The sequence below is a fragment of the Tupaia chinensis genome, unplaced genomic scaffold (genome assembly GCF_000334495.1).
Source record: "Tupaia chinensis unplaced genomic scaffold, TupChi_1.0 Scaffold000057_1, whole genome shotgun sequence".
In the NCBI taxonomy this organism is placed as follows: Eukaryota; Metazoa; Chordata; class Mammalia; order Scandentia; family Tupaiidae; genus Tupaia; species Tupaia belangeri.
In genome coordinates this window covers 7,823,707-7,841,427 of record NW_006159515.1, presented here as the reverse complement: position 1 = coordinate 7,841,427, position 17,721 = coordinate 7,823,707, and the positions used below count along the sequence as shown (strand labels likewise).

Genomic DNA, 17,721 nt, shown 5'->3' with positions numbered 1-17,721 from the left:
CATTAATTTGGAGCTATTTTGTTCTACCAGCTATGGAATTATAAAAACTGGTAACTTGAAAGACAAGGCCACCTTAACAAATTCTAAAATACGTGGCACCACCATAGAAGACAGGTAACAGACAGCAAGAAAAAAGTTCAAGAGAGAAACATGGAAAGATCTATTTATTGTTTAGGCATAAAATGTCACCTCTCTAATCATAAAAGCAGACCAAGAGGTTAGAAAGAAGTAGAAATGTTGGTATGTGTTGGTTTCCACTTGCAGCTTATATCAAAGTATAAAAAGAAAGAAAGGAATCCAATCAAGAAGTGGTTGTCCTCAGAACAGAAATAAGAGGAGTAGAGAGGGTCCAAAAATTAAAAGACTTAAGGATCTACACAGAGCTATTTTATAGTCATGGATTTTTCTTTTGAATTTTCAAAGAATTATTATTTAATTTTATTTAACATTGCTATTTTTAAATTTGCTATAGGGCACGTGTGCTCACCAGAGATAGACAGAAGAAGAGAAAGAGAGGGAAAGTGAGAAGACAAGTCACAAGTTCATGACTCAAACTGCAGTCAGCTATGTGGGAATTCAATGCCTTAACCAACACACCACCTCCTGGCCAATAGTCATGTACTTTTAAAGCCAGATTGCAAAACTAAGGAGCTTCCTTAATAACCAGGAAACAGGGTCTTCATGATGTTTACATGGCAAGAGTTTAAAATTTCTATGACTATTGCCTCCTGTTCTGTCCTGCATTTTTGGAGACAGATTTTATGTTGCACTTTTCTTTAATCGGCTCTGCCTTTATATATTGGGGCTGGAAACAGTATTTTATTGGGGGCCTTTAATAATTCTGGAAAATGATCAACCACTATCTCTTCAAGTATTTTCCTCTATTCTCTTTCTTATATCTTTTTGTTCTCTCAACCAAGATTAAAAAGTTAGAATGAAGAAAGCTTTAAGCAACAAAGGTTCTTTAGGAAGTCTTAGTCACACAGAAGGATTAGGCCCTGTGGCAAAGATCAAATTAAGGGGTTTTTTTCCAACCTAAAGTTACTTCATGAGATGACAGAGAAGTACCAGTCATCACACTGACAAAGGCAATGGTGAGACCTGGGCAGCTGAGAGCGAAGATATGAATAAGATCGAGAATTATGTCTAAGGAAGAACTAGTGTGGCTATTCATATATGAACTCTACCAGAAGCAAATATGAGACATCTACCTAGTTTTTGTGGAAATTACATTACTAAGTAAAGTATAATCTGATTCTAAAAGTTCATGACTATAAAATAGCTCTCAGGCCTCTAAACTTGCCCCTATAAGAAGCTGGCAGTAAAAAAATGAGCCCCTTCAAGAAGGGTATACTCCTCAAAGCCCATTTCAGGGCCAGGGAATGGCACAGCAGTGACATAACTGGACCCTCATGAGAAAGGGCCTGTGTTCACATATTAGGACCTCCCTGAACATGCCAGATGCAAGTATCCATGTCCATGATCCAGGCCAGTTGAAACTGGAGAGGATCATGGCTTGGAGAACCTGTTGGTGGTGACAATTCCTCTTTATCTATCTTTTTTTTTTTTTTTCATGGAAAAAATAAATAAGTAAACTGCTTTTTACATGAAGGGTAGCAGATGGTGTAGCAGTTACCACATGGCCAATTGCAGTTTGAGTCCTGTACCCAGTGGCTTTAAAATCACACCAAGTGTCTATAGATGTGTGCCCAAGATCCCAGGAGGACAATAGAGGAGAAGGGATTGCGGCATAGTCATTCCCCCTGGGGGGAGGGGCAATTTCTCACTTCCCTTTCTCTGTGTCTGTCTCTCTCTCTTCAGTGAGCATACATGCTGTAAGGCAAAGAAAAAAAAAAAAAAACTCTAGAAAATAAGGAAAAAAGTCTGTTTCAGATGGAGACTTAGGCAATGGTTCTCTCACAGTATGGCCCCCAAAGCAGCAGCATCAGGATCAACCAGGAAACTCGGAAATGAAAATTACCCAGGATTATTGAACCAATTTCTAGGTGTAAGGCCCAGCAATCTGTGTTGAAACGAGATCTCCAGTTGATTCTGATGCTGGCTAAAGCTTTGGACACCACCTTAGAGGAGAGAGAGTAAGAAAGAGCCTCCTGAAAAGTGAAGAAAAGTGGAAAGGAAGTTTCTCCTGGAGAACAGAATTGAGAATAATCAAGGAGCTCCTTTTATTGCCAGGGAACAGGGTCTTCATAATGTGTACATGTAAGGAGTTTAAAATTCCTATGACAGGGGCCAGCAGGTGGCATGGTGTTTGGAGCACTGGACTCCCACATGGCCGACTGTAGTTTGAGTCTCATATCTGGTGGTTTGCATCTCACTTTCTATCTCTAGTGAGTGCATGTGCCTTGTAGCAAATTTTAAAAATAATAATAATAATAGGGACCAGCAGTTGGCATAATAGCTATGTCACTGGACTCCCATGTAGTCAACCACGATTCAAGTCCTGGACCTGGTGGCTTAAACTCATGCTAGGCACATGTGCATGCATGCCCAAGATCCCAAGAGGAGAATGGAGGAGAGAGATTGCAGTGTGGCCATCCCTTCTGGGTATTGATTTCTTGCTTTCTGTCTCTCTTTCTGGTGAGCACATGCACCCTATAACAAAAATCTCTCCAAAATAATAATAATAATAAATAAAATTAAATGTATAATTATTTTAAAAATTAATTCCTATGACTATTGCCTCCTGTCCTTTTCATTTTGGGGAGGAAGATTTTAATTTGCACTTTTTGCTGGGAGGTGATAGAAGTTTTTGTCTTAGAACATGTGCACTCACTGAAGAGAGAGGAAGACAGAGACAATGAGAAATCACCCCTGAAGGGAGATGGCCATGCAGCAATGCCTTCACCTCCACTCTTCTCTCAGGATCTTGGGCATGCATACACACGTGCTTGGTGTGCATCTCAAGCCACCAGGTCCAGGACTCCAACTGTGGTTGGACATATGGGGATCCAGTGATGTAACCATTATGCCATCTGTTGGTCACTGTACTTTTCTTTAATCTGCTCTGCATTTATCTATTGGGGCTGGGGATAATAGTTTATTGGAGGCTTTTAATAATTCTAGAAAATGATCAATCATTATCTCTTCAAATATTTTTCTCCTGTTGTCTTTTTTACCTCCTATATAGCTGTTCATACATATGTTAGACCTTCTTACTATCTACTTTAGGTCTAACTTGTCCTATTTTTATTTTCTCGTTTCTTTGGTAACATTTCAGGTAGTTTTTCTGATCTCACTTCCAGTTTGTTAATCCTCTCTTTGTTGTATCTAATCTTCTGTTTTAACAATCCACTAATCTTTTCCATTTCAGTTTATTTGCTATTTCTGGAAGTCTATTTTCATATTTCTTAATCATTTTCAAACTCTCATTTTTACCACTTATTTCTTCAAGCCTTTCTTTTATTGTTTCAACAAAATAAAACATCCTATTTTATAGTCACTTTCTGGTATTTCTCAAATATGTAATATTTGAGGGTCTGAGTCTTCTAACCTCCAATTTAGGTATATATCTATCACTGTGTCTTTTTGTTGGCATTTCTTGTGATTTCTGTTTTAATGTGAGTTTCTCATTTTCCGTGCAAACTTTACCAATAGGAATTTGTTGTGACCTAGGTTAAAGTTGTGTTCCCTTAGAGATGTTTTGCATATGCTTCTGCCAGTTGCCTGTGGTATTACCCATCTGGAAATCACTTTAAGATCAATTGTTCACTTGAACTTCCATTTTTAACATGCAGGTAACAACAATTTTATGTGTGAACTTGGTGCCAATTATGATTTCTCAGGGGCAAATTCATTTTCCCTCTACACAGTGTCAAAGTAAAGACAAGCTATTTTATATGCTGTCCCCTTCTGTTCCATCACCTTATTTGTCATTCACCCTAACATGGAAAGTATAGCCCACTGGCATGCAGATTTTTGCAAGCATCTCCTATTGCAATCCTCGCCTTCACTGAGTTGCGTGTTTTATGTCCTTTCTCTCATGTTTAGGGTGGCCATATATCATTCGAGAACTTTACACCTGGTTAACTAACATCAAATAGTACTATTCTGGGCAAATCAGGATGTATGATCACTGCACACATCCCAACACAGATTGCAAAACAGGTTAAAAAACTAGTAGGATTTTGCAGGTACTGTTGGCAAAATTGCTGCATTTGCTGCCTGCTGACGTCTAAGTTTTTAGCTTTATATTTATTCTTTTTCCTGTGTGGATTCTCTAGTTCCTTACCAGTTCAGCGAGCATTCTTATCAATGTTTATGAAAATATTTTATTTAGCCATTTTCATTGTCTCCAACTGGAAGGTTGTGCAGTAAGTTTAATCTAGCATGTTACCAGAAACAGAAATCTTTTCTCTTTTCTTCAAAAGCAATACAAAGACTCAATTTAAGCATGAATTTTCCATATCCAGAATTGGTTGAGTAAAAATTGGGATTGAAAAGCAGATATTTCTCATTCTAAAAGAGGCTCATTTTTATTGTTGTTATTTTTGTCATACCTTTGAGCATTTTGCTAGGTGCCAGAAACACAAATAAATGTGACCACATATACTGGGGGAGCCCCAAATCTGAGAGGGCTTGACCAAAGTGTCTATCAGTTCCAAAGAACACACCCAGAGGTCCAGCAGGGGAAGACATGAATTTGCAGGTGTGCCCAAGAGCCCAGGAGGAGAATGGAGGAGAAGGGATGGCAGCGTGGCCATCCCCCTGTGGGATGATTTCTCACTTTTCCTCTCACTGTCTCTGTCTCTCTCTCTCCCTCCAGGGAGGCCATGTGCCCTAAGGCAAAAACTACTTAAAAAAAAAAATCCTCCAAACCCTCTGAAAAGTGTACAAAGTAATAAAAAATCTGAAAATGCTTTACCAAGCTAAACTCAGAAGAGGATTTGGGCATCATAGTATTAGCAGCTAAAACTTTCTTTTAAATTTCAAACAGAATAAGTAGAAAGAAGATGTCAGGAGTACCCCAGTTCCTTGGGGCAAAACACACATCAAGTTGCAGGCAGTTACCAGAGGGCATTTGGAAGAACCCCACTAACCTCCTCTGGCTTAGTAATCAAGAACTCTTTCCTGTTCTTTTAACAGTGCATTAGTTAGAACCTCCTGGTCTGTGTCAAAGATGTCTCTGAGAGTATTAATTGCTGTTTTGTTGGACATTTCCTTAGGCTCCCTACAGTGTTTCTGCTTCCCTGAGTGCTTTTTCTTCCTCTTGTTTGTTTCTTTCGGAGTCTCTGATTCTTACTGTTGACTTCCTTCTCTTGCCTTGTTTTTTATGGCCATCCCTTCATATTGAAGAAGAAGGCCTTGAGAAGCAGAGTTGACAAGGCAGATCAACTGGCAGGCCTTGTGGTATAGTCAGCACACCCAGCTGCTCCTCAGCTTCTGGTGTCCAGAATGGTCTGTCCTATGGTGCAAAGCAACCTAGTGTATTAATTTGCACACAGGTGCTGAAATTAGTCTGCCTGTACTTGTGAAGGAAGTCAGTAAAACAGAGTCCAACACGTCACTGGTGCTACGTGAGTTATATCTGTCATTGTCTTAGGTTCCATTTCCCCAGAAAAGACTCCACTAATACCCCACCAGAAAATATAAACATGAGTTGTCGTGTTATCAGAGCCAAGTGCTACTTATCACTTTGGGGGACTTCACTTTTATTCTGCCTTTAATTCTATATATTGTCCTCAGGTCAAGACGCTTTTTGGTTCAACTGCTCCAGAAATGAAAAGCCTAGGATTCCCCTACTGTAGAAAAGAGACAAGGGAGAGTATCTAGAAGTGAGATTGCTTTCTAGGCTTTACATCAAAGTTCCTGTTGTCTGTCCTAATTGTAAACTTCTCTCAGACGTAGCTGATTGCTCTAATTCCTGGGCGTTTGGAGTTAAGCAGGCTGCATTACCCTGTCTCTGGATTCTCTGCATTATCAGTTTTGGTTTCATTTGGTTTGCCATTCATCCATGAGCTTTATGTTGACAACTTTTCCAATATCTTTGTGATTACATAGGCACTCCTCACTTAAAACCCAGTTCTGTTCCTAGGACTAGGCCATTAAGTGAAATGGTTGATAAATGAGGAGCTTAAGGGCAGACATTCTCTGTTATGCTGTGGTGTCATAGGGCATGTATTTTTCAATAGCTATCATGCTATGTTACACTAGAATAATGTAATTCTATCCATACACAAAGCATACATTATATAAATGCTTGAATGTGATAAGACATGTAACAGCACAATAATAAAAATCCAACATAATCATTTTCATTTATCATGAAGACTACTAAAGGTGCACCATAAAGTAAAAATTTATCCATGACATATGTAGTCTTGCATGACTGCAAACATTTGTGTAGTGAACACTGACTGACTGTGGGACTGAGATAAAGACTAGAAAAGGGAATTCTTGGGGCCAGCAGATGTCACGGTGGTTAAATCTCTCGCTCCCACATGTTCAACAATGGTTTGTGTCCTAGACCGCATGATTTGAAAATCATGCTGGGCTCATGTGCAAGCGTGCCCCAACTCCTGAGAGAATAATGAAAAAGAAGGGATTGTGGCATGGCCATCCATTTTGGGGGATAATTTCTCTCTCTCTCTCTCTCTCTCTCTCTCTCATTCAACACACATACCCCAGGTGTGGGGGTGGGGGTGGTGTGTGGAAATATGAAATAAAAAAAAAAAGAAGAAGAGAAAAAAAAAAAAAAGAAGAAGAAGAAGAAGAGAGAGAAAAAAAAAATGGTGTATTCCTGGTCCTGGAGAACTCATCATCAGTCTGAGTGGTGGTCATTAAACTGGTAGGTCAGTAAGTGAGGAGTAGCTGCATTCCCTTTCTTATTTTAATACGAAAGAAACTTATGGTTAGACTTCCATGTTTTCATGTAAGGCTCTCTGACACTTTAGGAGGTAAATAGTAAAAAGTGTTCATGGAAAAGGCAGGAAACATTCCACAGACGTTCTTCTTCCTCACTTGGGATAATTAAAAATGGAATGTAGGGAGAGGCTCCCTCACTGTTAGCTACAATAAAACTGGACAAAACATACTGGTCAAATATTTCGATAGAACAACACTATGAGCCCCACACTCATCCCAGCTCTCTGCCAGGTGTAACGCCCTCGGTGGGGTGCAGAGATCTGGAGTCTAAGCAGAACAATATGGTTTCTTTGAGCCAAGAAGGAAGAGGTCAAAATTTGATGTAACTGAAACACCTGAAATCTTTGGAGCAGGCACCAAGGGAATGGAAGCATGGTGGAAATAAGGACAAAAATATATTCACTGTGATTTCTGGATTAAGGGCTGTGTTTATAGGTAGAGACTACTTGAAACTTGCCAGAAAGAGGCAACTATGAGAACGGAAATAATAGTCATCAAGCGGTAATAGTGCACATTTCCCCCTCAGCCTGGTGGGGGAAAAATCTCTTTAACACCTGATTAACTCATCTAGTGAGGACTGCAGAAGGCTGTACATTTTGAGTCCAAGCCTCAGTTGTACAGTGGTAGGGCACGGCTGTGTAACACTGGAGCCATATAGAAAGGCCTGAGAATTGGATCCCCAATTGACCTGAACATACCAGCTATGCCCATGTGCCCGTGATCCTAACTGAGATAAGACTGAGAAAAGCAGGGATTGTAGAATTTTAAGATGTTGTTGGGGGTGTCTCTCAAAAGAAAGAATAAAAGAAAGAAAGAGGGACCAGCAGATGGTGTAATGGTTACATTGCTGGACTCCCAAATGGCTGACTGTAATTTGGCAGCTTGAAATTCACATCAGGCATGTGTGCATAGGTGCCGAAGGTCCCAAGGGGAGACTGGAGAGGGAACTGCAGCAAGGCAACCCCTCCTGGGGAGAGATTTCTGGCTTTTTGTCTCTCTATCTCTCTCTGTCTCTCTGGCAAACATATGCACCTTATAGTAAAAATCTCTCTCTAAAAAAGAAAAATAAAGAAAATGAAAAAAAAAAAAAAAGAGTAAAGACTGTGCCCAAAAGTGAGTGCTACTCTTGAATTCTAGATTGGGTTCTGTTAAAATTTAATTTATTTTTGATAATTGAAATAATGTATATACCCTATAAAATCAAAAGAATAAAATGGAGGACCAGCAGATGGTGTAATGGTTACATTACTGGATTCCCATGTAGTTGATCATAGTTCAAGTCCCAGACCTGGCAGCTTGCAACTCACACTGGGCATATGTGCATGTGTGCCCAAGATCCCAAGAGGAGAAGGGAGGAGAAGGGATTGCAGCCTGGCCATCCCCCCGAGGGGTGATTTCTCATATTCTGTCCCTGTCTCTCTCTAGCAAGCACACACACCCTATGGAAAAAAGTGTCTCTAAAAAAACAAACAAGGGACAAGCAGTTAGCGTAATGGCTATGTCGCTGGACTCCCACATACTCGACCGCGGTTCACGTCCTAGACCCGGTGGCTTAAAACTCACGCCAGGCACGTGTGTGTACGTGCCCAAGATCCCGAGAGGAGAACGGAGGAAAAGGGATTGCGGCGTGACCATACCCCCTGGGGGGTGATTTCTCACTTTCTGTCTCTCTGGCTCTCTCTGTCTGTCTGGCGAGCGCGTGTGCCCTATAGCAAAAACCTCTTTAAAAATTTTAAAAATAAAATGATACATAACTAAAAATACAATAAAGAAGTAAATGGTAAACCTAAAGGTAAGTCAAATGTTTGTAGGGCAAATGAGAACTTTAAAATAACTAAGATGACTTACTTCTAGAAGATATGGGGCAAAAAATGAACAAACTGGATTAAAAGACAAAGAAACATACTGAAATAGTAGGATTAATAAAGAGAGACACAATACTTTTTATAAGTAAAAACCTAGAATATTGAATTTAAGAATTAGAGCCATGGAGGTGAAAAGGAAGGAATCAAGGGGCAAAAATGAAAAGTGAAACATTTAATAGATACAAAAGTAGAAAATTTTGTGTTAAGTAATGTGTATGATAATATCTTTGACTAGACTAATACAGTGTATTCTTACTGGGAATATTCATTTTGTGTGCTTCAAAGATGTACAGTGATTAAATGTAAATAAATTAGAATTAAAAAATTGATGAGTGCCCTTAATAACAAATTATATATAGCACAAGATATAGATGGGTCAATAGAAAATATTCAGAAAGAAGCATGGAAAGTAGAATTTAAAAGAATAAAAAATAGATCAGTGTATATTATAGTTTAATTTCTTCATGGAAACTTATTAATAGAAGATCTCTCATTCTTCAGGTATTTTGATGATGCTGAATAACATTTAGGCCCTTGTATTATAGCAAATAGATTATATTGAAGGATGTTGCTGGATATAATTTAAAAGGAAAAATTATTGGGCCAGCAGGTGGTGTAGTGGTGAAGGCACTGGATGCCCACAAGGCCGACTGTAGTTTGAGTCCTGGACATGGTGGCTTGAAACTCATGTTGAACACATGTGCATGTGTGCCCAAAACACCAAGAGAAGAATAGAGGAAAAGGGACTGTGGTATGGCCATTCCCCTGGGGGAGTGATCTCTCCTTGTTTTCTGTCTCTCCAGTAAGTGCATGTACCCTATAGCAAAAATCTCTAATTAAAAAAAAAGAAAGAAAGAAAGAAAGAGAAAGAAAGAAAGAAAGAAGAAAGAAAGAAAGAAAGAAAGAAAGAAGAAAGAAAGAAAGAAAGAAAGAAAGAAGAAAGAAAGAAAGAGGAAGAAAGAGAAAGAAAAGAAAATTAGAATAGGAAGTGAATATTTGGTCTAAGTACTACATAGTCTTGTTAATTAGTGTTTTGTTCTGTCCCTTCACAGTGCTTTCTGGAGGAAAATTAAAATGGCCTGAACTAACCCAAGGGACACTAAGGGCACTGACATGAGCTGGGAGGAGAAGCAGAACAGCAGGGAAGCAATCTTCTCTGTGAGTCCCCTTCCTTAAGGGGCCAGCACCAAACCTGTGGATCATAAACTTAACGGTTAATCTCAGAGAAGTAAAAGAACAACAATGTGGCCCATACTGAAAGAAAATTCTGTAAAAGTGTGTCAACAATTACTGTCTCCTTGAGGAAGTATAGGGAGGCAACTTCCATATCTCTTTTTTACTTATATCTTCACAAAGGAGGAAGAGTAACAAAATCTGATTGGTGGAAATGATGCATGTTAAGAGTTGAAGGGTACAAGATATTCGATGGGTTAAAGATCTTCTTTATAGAAAAGTCATACTACTATAATAAAAGCAGAAGACTGTTAGGATTTTTTAAATTGCCCAGTGGATCAAAACAATAAGCAACTGATAAAACTGGACAGAAAACTACGAAGGCAAAGGCAGATGGAGAAATTTATGATAGAAAGATTGGATGTTATACCTGAATCCCCTTTTCATCTGTTTAGGGCAGTCAGAAACTATACACCTCTGAGATGTATTAGTATTCCTATAAAAAGAAAATAAAAAGGAGTGAGGGAGGATTTGAGGGAAACAGGGAAGGAAGACTGAGTGACACAGGAAAGGAAGGAGGGGAAAAAAATCTACATCTATTCTAACTTTTAGCTCTACTTTCTGAATTGTGGCAAATATGAGGAGTTGAAGAAACATGATAAATAAAATGGAATTAAAACAACCAAACTCAGTGTGGAAAATTCTACAGCATAAGTGACTTGATACCTTCAGTAATTTAATGACAGTATATAAAGGGAAGGGAAACTCAAATAAGTTAAAAGAAATTTAAGGAACATATCAATCAAATGTAACAGATGGAACTTGCTGGATCCTGATTTTAGAAAAAAAAAAACTTTAGAAAACACATTCTTTAGGCAAAGGAAGTAAATTATTATATATTAGTATTAGACAATAATATTAGGAAATCTTTTTTATTTTGTTTTGCTTATGTATGTTTTAAAAGAGGTCACACTGTTAAAGAGCTTTAGTTAAAACTATATGTTGTCTGCTATATACTTTTAAATATTCTAACCAAAAAATGTGAGAAGAGCTAGATGAAACAAGAATATTAGGATGTTGACTATTGGTAAAATTAAGACCTGAGTACATGAGATCATTTTGCTACTTTCTCTAATTTTGTGACTATGTGAAAAATTTCCTGATATCAAGTTTAAAAAAAAAAGTGGAGAGATTACTGTGTCTCAAAAGTACAAGACAGGTTTGCCTGGATTACCCTTATTCTGGTACAAGGAGCCTGACTACCTGGATTACCCTTATTCTGATACAAGGAGCCTGACTGGAAGCTTACAGTTCTTCAACTACAGGCAGAACCAGGCAGAGCCATCTCTGGCAGACAGTCAGAACTCGGCTCTTTCGTTCTGGTACTTTCTCTGCCTGTGGCTGGTGCTAGGAGGCAAGGCCAAGCAAGTGGCATTCTAGTCTGAGAAGTATCATCAATCCCTATTTCTGACCTCAGCTCAAACCTGCATCTTCTAGCTCAATTAACCCAGAACTCTTTACTTTGGAAAATAAAATTGACCCTTTGAATTCAATTTAGCTTGGATCTTTGTGATTATGTTCCATTGGCAGAACCCTGGAGGGCAGAGTGTCACTTGCACCTAACCCGCAACTGCATAGAGAAGGTCAGGTAATAGAACGACAGAAGAGCTGAATCAAGGGTAGGTATTCTGAGGATAATAGAAAATTATGCATGCCCCCAAGCTAAGGTCAATTATCCAGGGTAATAAAAATGTTAAAAATTTGAAAAAGTAGGATTAAGCACTGGCACAAGGTCCCTAAGAGAGCAAAACAGGAACCATAGATAAAGAGAACACTTTGTATCAAAAAGAGAGATTTCTTTTTCTGTACATTGGTGGGAAGAGGAAAAGGATTACAGAAACTGCAGCAAGTTGAGAACGACATGAAGGAAGGAAGTAGCTTTTCTCTGCGTGAGAAATCTTCTGGTCACACTTCATTCTTCTTCTTCTTCTTTTTTTTTTTGAAGAGGTTTTTGCCCTAGGGTGCTGCACTCACCAGAAAGAGACAGAAAGACAGAAAGTGAGAAATCACCCCCCAGGGAGGGATGACCATGCTGCAATCCTTTCTCCTCCATTCTCCTCTCGGGATCTTGGGCACACACCCACACATGCCAGGCATGAGTTTAAGCCATGAAGTTTGGGACTCGAACTACGATCGACTACATGGGAGCCCAGTGACAGTCATTACTCCAACTGCTGGTCCCCATTATTTTAATTTTTTTTAATTATTTCTTTACTTGTTCCATGGGCAAGAGAGACTGTATTCCCCAGAGGGTCTTGACAATGCAATCCACTCCTAGCTTCAGCCATTCCCAAATTGTGGGCAAAATTGCCCAGTGGATCAAAACAATAAGCAACTGATAAAACTGGACAGAAAACTACGAAGGCAAAGGCAGATGGAGAAATTTATGATAGAAAGATTGGATGTTATACCTGAATCCCCTTTTCATCTGTTTAGGGCAGTCAGAAACTATACACCTCTGAGATGTATTAGTATTCCTATAAAAAGAAAATAAAAAGGAGTGAGGGAGGATTTGAGGGAAACAGGGAAGGAAGACTGAGTGACACAGGAAAGGAAGGAGGGGAAAAAAATCTACATCTATTCTAACTTTTAGCTCTACTTTCTGAATTGTGGCAAATATGAGGAGTTGAAGAAACATGATAAATAAAATGGAATTAAAACAACCAAACTCAGTGTGGAAAATTCTACAGCATAAGTGACTTGATACCTTCAGTAATTTAATGACAGTATATAAAGGGAAGGGAAACTCAAATAAGTTAAAAGAAATTTAAGGAACATATCAATCAAATGTAACAGATGGAACTTGCTGGATCCTGATTTTAGAAAAAAAAAAACTTTAGAAAACACATTCTTTAGGCAAAGGAAGTAAATTATTATATATTAGTATTAGACAATAATATTAGGAAATCTTTTTTATTTTGTTTTGCTTATGTATGTTTTAAAAGAGGTCACACTGTTAAAGAGCTTTAGTTAAAACTATATGTTGTCTGCTATATACTTTTAAATATTCTAACCAAAAAATGTGAGAAGAGCTAGATGAAACAAGAATATTAGGATGTTGACTATTGGTAAAATTAAGACCTGAGTACATGAGATCATTTTGCTACTTTCTCTAATTTTGTGACTATGTGAAAAATTTCCTGATATCAAGTTTAAAAAAAAAAGTGGAGAGATTACTGTGTCTCAAAAGTACAAGACAGGTTTGCCTGGATTACCCTTATTCTGGTACAAGGAGCCTGACTACCTGGATTACCCTTATTCTGATACAAGGAGCCTGACTGGAAGCTTACAGTTCTTCAACTACAGGCAGAACCAGGCAGAGCCATCTCTGGCAGACAGTCAGAACTCGGCTCTTTCGTTCTGGTACTTTCTCTGCCTGTGGCTGGTGCTAGGAGGCAAGGCCAAGCAAGTGGCATTCTAGTCTGAGAAGTATCATCAATCCCTATTTCTGACCTCAGCTCAAACCTGCATCTTCTAGCTCAATTAACCCAGAACTCTTTATTTTGGAAAATAAAATTGACCCTTTGAATTCAATTTAGCTTGGATCTTTGTGATTATGTTCCATTGGCAGAACCCTGGAGGGCAGAGTGTCACTTGCACCTAACCCGCAACTGCATAGAGAAGGTCAGGTAATAGAACGACAGAAGAGCTGAATCAAGGGTAGGTATTCTGAGGATAATAGAAAATTATGCATGCCCCCAAGCTAAGGTCAATTATCCAGGGTAATAAAAATGTTAAAAATTTGAAAAAGTAGGATTAAGCACTGGCACAAGGTCCCTAAGAGAGCAAAACAGGAACCATAGATAAAGAGAACACTTTGTATCAAAAAGAGAGATTTCTTTTTCTGTACATTGGTGGGAAGAGGAAAAGGATTACAGAAACTGCAGCAAGTTGAGAACGACATGAAGGAAGGAAGTAGCTTTTCTCTGCGTGAGAAATCTTCTGGTCACACTTCATTCTTCTTCTTCTTCTTTTTTTTTTTGAAGAGGTTTTTGCCCTAGGGTGCTGCACTCACCAGAAAGAGACAGAAAGACAGAAAGTGAGAAATCACCCCCCAGGGAGGGATGACCATGCTGCAATCCTTTCTCCTCCATTCTCCTCTCGGGATCTTGGGCACACACCCACACATGCCAGGCATGAGTTTAAGCCATGAAGTTTGGGACTCGAACTACGATCGACTACATGGGAGCCCAGTGACAGTCATTACTCCAACTGCTGGTCCCCATTATTTTAATTTTTTTTAATTATTTCTTTACTTGTTCCATGGGCAAGAGAGACTGTATTCCCCAGAGGGTCTTGACAATGCAATCCACTCCTAGCTTCAGCCATTCCCAAATTGTGGGCATGTGCATGCCTGATATATTCAAGAGAGGGCTCCAGATGTTAACCAAGAACCTTCCCATGTGGTTCAGCCTCCTTGTATTTCACCACTGTGTCAGTGTCCATTAAGTGGCTGCCCTTAACTGATAGCCTAGAGGCTGGGCTGGGTATTAGTGAGCAGAAAGAGAAAATCTACAGAGATACTCAGGTTCCAGGTGAACCTCTGAAAGCTACTCCATGCTGTGCAGCTAACCCAGATGGACAAGTTGGAGGTTCTCTAGTTAAATAGCTCATTCCATGTTTTGTAAAACAAACAAACAAACAAAAAACCTACAGAGGGACCAGCAGATGGCATAATGGCTATGTCGCTGGACTCCCATGTAGTTGACCATGGTTCAAGTCTTGGACCTGGTGGCTTAAACTCAGGCTGGGTGCATGTACATGCATGCCCAAGATCCTGAGAGGAGAGTGGAGGAGGAGGGTGAGGGGGTGATTTCTTGCTTTCTGTTTTCCTGGTAAGCACATGCACCCTATAGCAAAAACCTCTCACCAAAAAAAAAATAAAAAAATAAATAGATAAATAAATAAATAAAGAAAAAAAAAAAAAAACAGCAGAAGGTGGCTCAGAAGTTAGTGGCTAGATTGGGGGCCGTAATTCAGAAAAGTTCATGTTCAGAGCCATCAGCTTCCCTCTTTATTCTTCCTCCTGCTTGTCAGAGGTCCTTGATGAATATCTCATGTAGGTCTAAGTCAGAGAGATTCGTCTAGAAGAACCTGAAAGTCATCAAGAATGTCTATGGTACCTTTTCCTCTGTTTAAGTCATGTATTCCTACCTTATTCTATAGCTGATTTCTCCTTTTTTTAATAGTTATGTATTTATTCATTCATTTATTTTAATTTGACGAGAGAGAGAAAGTGAGAAAGTAAGCCACCAAGTCTGGGACTCAAACCATGGTCAGCCATGTGGGAGTGTCCAGCACCTTAACCACCATGCCACCTGCTGGTTCCCACTATAACTGATTCTTAAACTTACTTTTGTTCTCTAATCATGGAGAAAATGTTTCTCCTAGTAGTGTTAAAGTCACTTTTTCACAGAAAAATATAACCAACCTCTTCTGTGATTTAAAATAAGTTTATTAGTTGAATCAACACATTTACTAGGGTTTTAAATAACTAGATTAGGCATTTTCTCAAATATTTACACTTACTGATAATTAAGCACACACACAATTCAAAAATAGCTTTAGTTGCTTCAAAAGATATATTTTCATTATAGTCACAAAAGAGAAAGATATTTAAAGATAATTAGTGTCTCTCAGAATATTTTCCCACAGAAATAAAAACAATGTTAGATTTCATTAACGCCTCATAACTACATGTTTGAAAGTATTTCTGCTTCTCAACATTTTCCTCTTTCTCCAGGACATGTTGATCATTACTAGTACAACTTGGTAATTTTTATAAATTCTTCAACTTTTAAAATGATCCACAACAATGAAGTCTTAATATCTCAAATATCTTACAGGTACTAATTTCAGCTATTTACACTGACATTCTTGAATTATTTCAAATGTATCTTACTGGCTTGCTTTAACCTACAGACCTGACTAATACCTAGTTTAATAATCTCAAAAGCAAAGTTGGACGGAAAAAAGTTGCAAAGATGTGAGATGTCAAAAATAAATACTGAGAAAGATACAAATAATGCTTTGAATAGTCTAGTGGTTCAATACAAATGGGTCCCAGGGTATGAAAACATGTAAAACTAGGGGTGAAAAGACTGGTTTCCTTCTATCCAATTAGTTTATAATTCCGTGTCTGAATACATCACAGATATGCATGCATCCTATTCTTATATTTATGTAAGACAGGATCTCAATAAATAGATTGCAAAGAACCCCTACCAGCCCTGCCCTGGCTGTTGGACATAATTATGTGGATATGCAATAGTTACTGGGAGTTCCACTGAGGGAGATATTCTGCACTTCTTAGAAGTTATAGATAATGTATGAGAAGGCTTCCACTTTGGCTTGGGTAAATGAAGTATTTCAAGGGTTGTAAGAATAACTGATTTTTTTGGCTTGCTCGAGGCTCCCACTAGCTTTGCATCTCACTAATGAGCAGACGGCCTGCTGAAAGTTGTTGCTGACCACCACATAGAGCAACAGGTTACCAAAGGTGTTCAGAGCAGCTAATGGTCTCGAAACGATGTAAGCTTCATGGATCTGATTCTCGATGGAGCAGCTGATTGAAAGCAGACGAGATTCAATCCGAATGACCCTCAAGATATGGAAAGGTAAAAAGCATATATAAAATATGAGGAGTAGAAGAATGGTGAGCCTTCGTGCTTTCTGCTTCAGGCAGCTGTGTTTCTGAGGTCCCTGGGTTAGGGTGTAGATAATCGTTGTATAGCAAAGTGTCACTATCACCAAGGGGAGGCAGAAAGTGGTTGCTGTCAAAATCAGATTGTACCACTTGATAGTAGTGAGGTCATCTGAACTAGTGAGGTCAAGACAGGCGGATCTATTGGTCTTGGTGGTTGATGTGATTAAGAAGGTCATAGGAATGACAGCCACCAGGGAAATGACCCACACCACAGCACAGGCTACCACTGCACAGTGAGTTTTGTGAATGGAAAAACAGCTCATTGGGTGAATGATCACAAAGTAGCGGAAGATGCTGAAACAGGTGAGGAAGAGGATGCTGCTGTACAGATTAAAATGGAAGCCGAAACGGATAAACTTGCACATGAAGTCCCCGAAGATCCAGTTTTCGCCACTGGCGTAGTAGTGAATCAGGAATGGGAGGCTGGTGAGATATAGCAGGTCTGTGCAGGCCAGGTTCAACATAATGATGGTGCTGCTTTTCCAGGGCCTCATTTTGAAAATGTAAGTGGAAATTGCTACTGCATTCCCTGGAAAACCCACAAGGAAGATGATGCTGTAAATGACAGGGAGGTAGTACATCTTGAGTGGGATTTTCTCATCAGTGCAATTTCCAAAAGCAGCTGCATAATCAGGAAAATCAGAAACATTCGTTAGGTCATCTGATGGCTCGTTCATGGTGGCCTCTTTTCATCCTGTAAGAAAACAAGAGAGTTTGGTTTGGCAATATGAATCCAATGAGAAGTGACTCACTGATAAAGGAAACTAGAAAGCATTGGTGGTAGGGTAATGAAAACCATGAACTACTTTTAAATGAAAATTGCTCTAACAACTTAAATTCGACACTTCTTCTTCTTTAATCTCAAAAGAGACCCTGTGGAGAAGATATTGAAGTTCTAAGAAAATGACTGTGAGGCAAATTACTAAAGACATCTAATAAAAATATAAACATAAAATTACCATAAGAATTAAAATGAAGAATTGAATAGGGGGAAAAAAAAGCCACGTATAGCTGTGGAAAACAATTTAGCAGGGT

At 38.9% G+C, this 17,721-nt stretch overlaps 1 protein-coding gene across 1 annotated transcript; it reads right to left on the bottom strand.

The window, feature by feature from the left end:
- Nucleotides 1–15,905: 15,905 nt before the first annotated feature.
- OXGR1 (oxoglutarate receptor 1) lies at nt 15,906–17,374 on the bottom strand. The gene has a single exon (XM_006141552.2). The coding sequence runs from the start codon at nt 17,361–17,363 to the stop codon at nt 16,350–16,352; it is 1,014 nt and encodes a 337-aa protein (XP_006141614.1). The 5' UTR covers nt 17,364–17,374; the 3' UTR covers nt 15,906–16,349.
- Between the last annotated feature and the right edge of the window lie 347 nt (nt 17,375–17,721).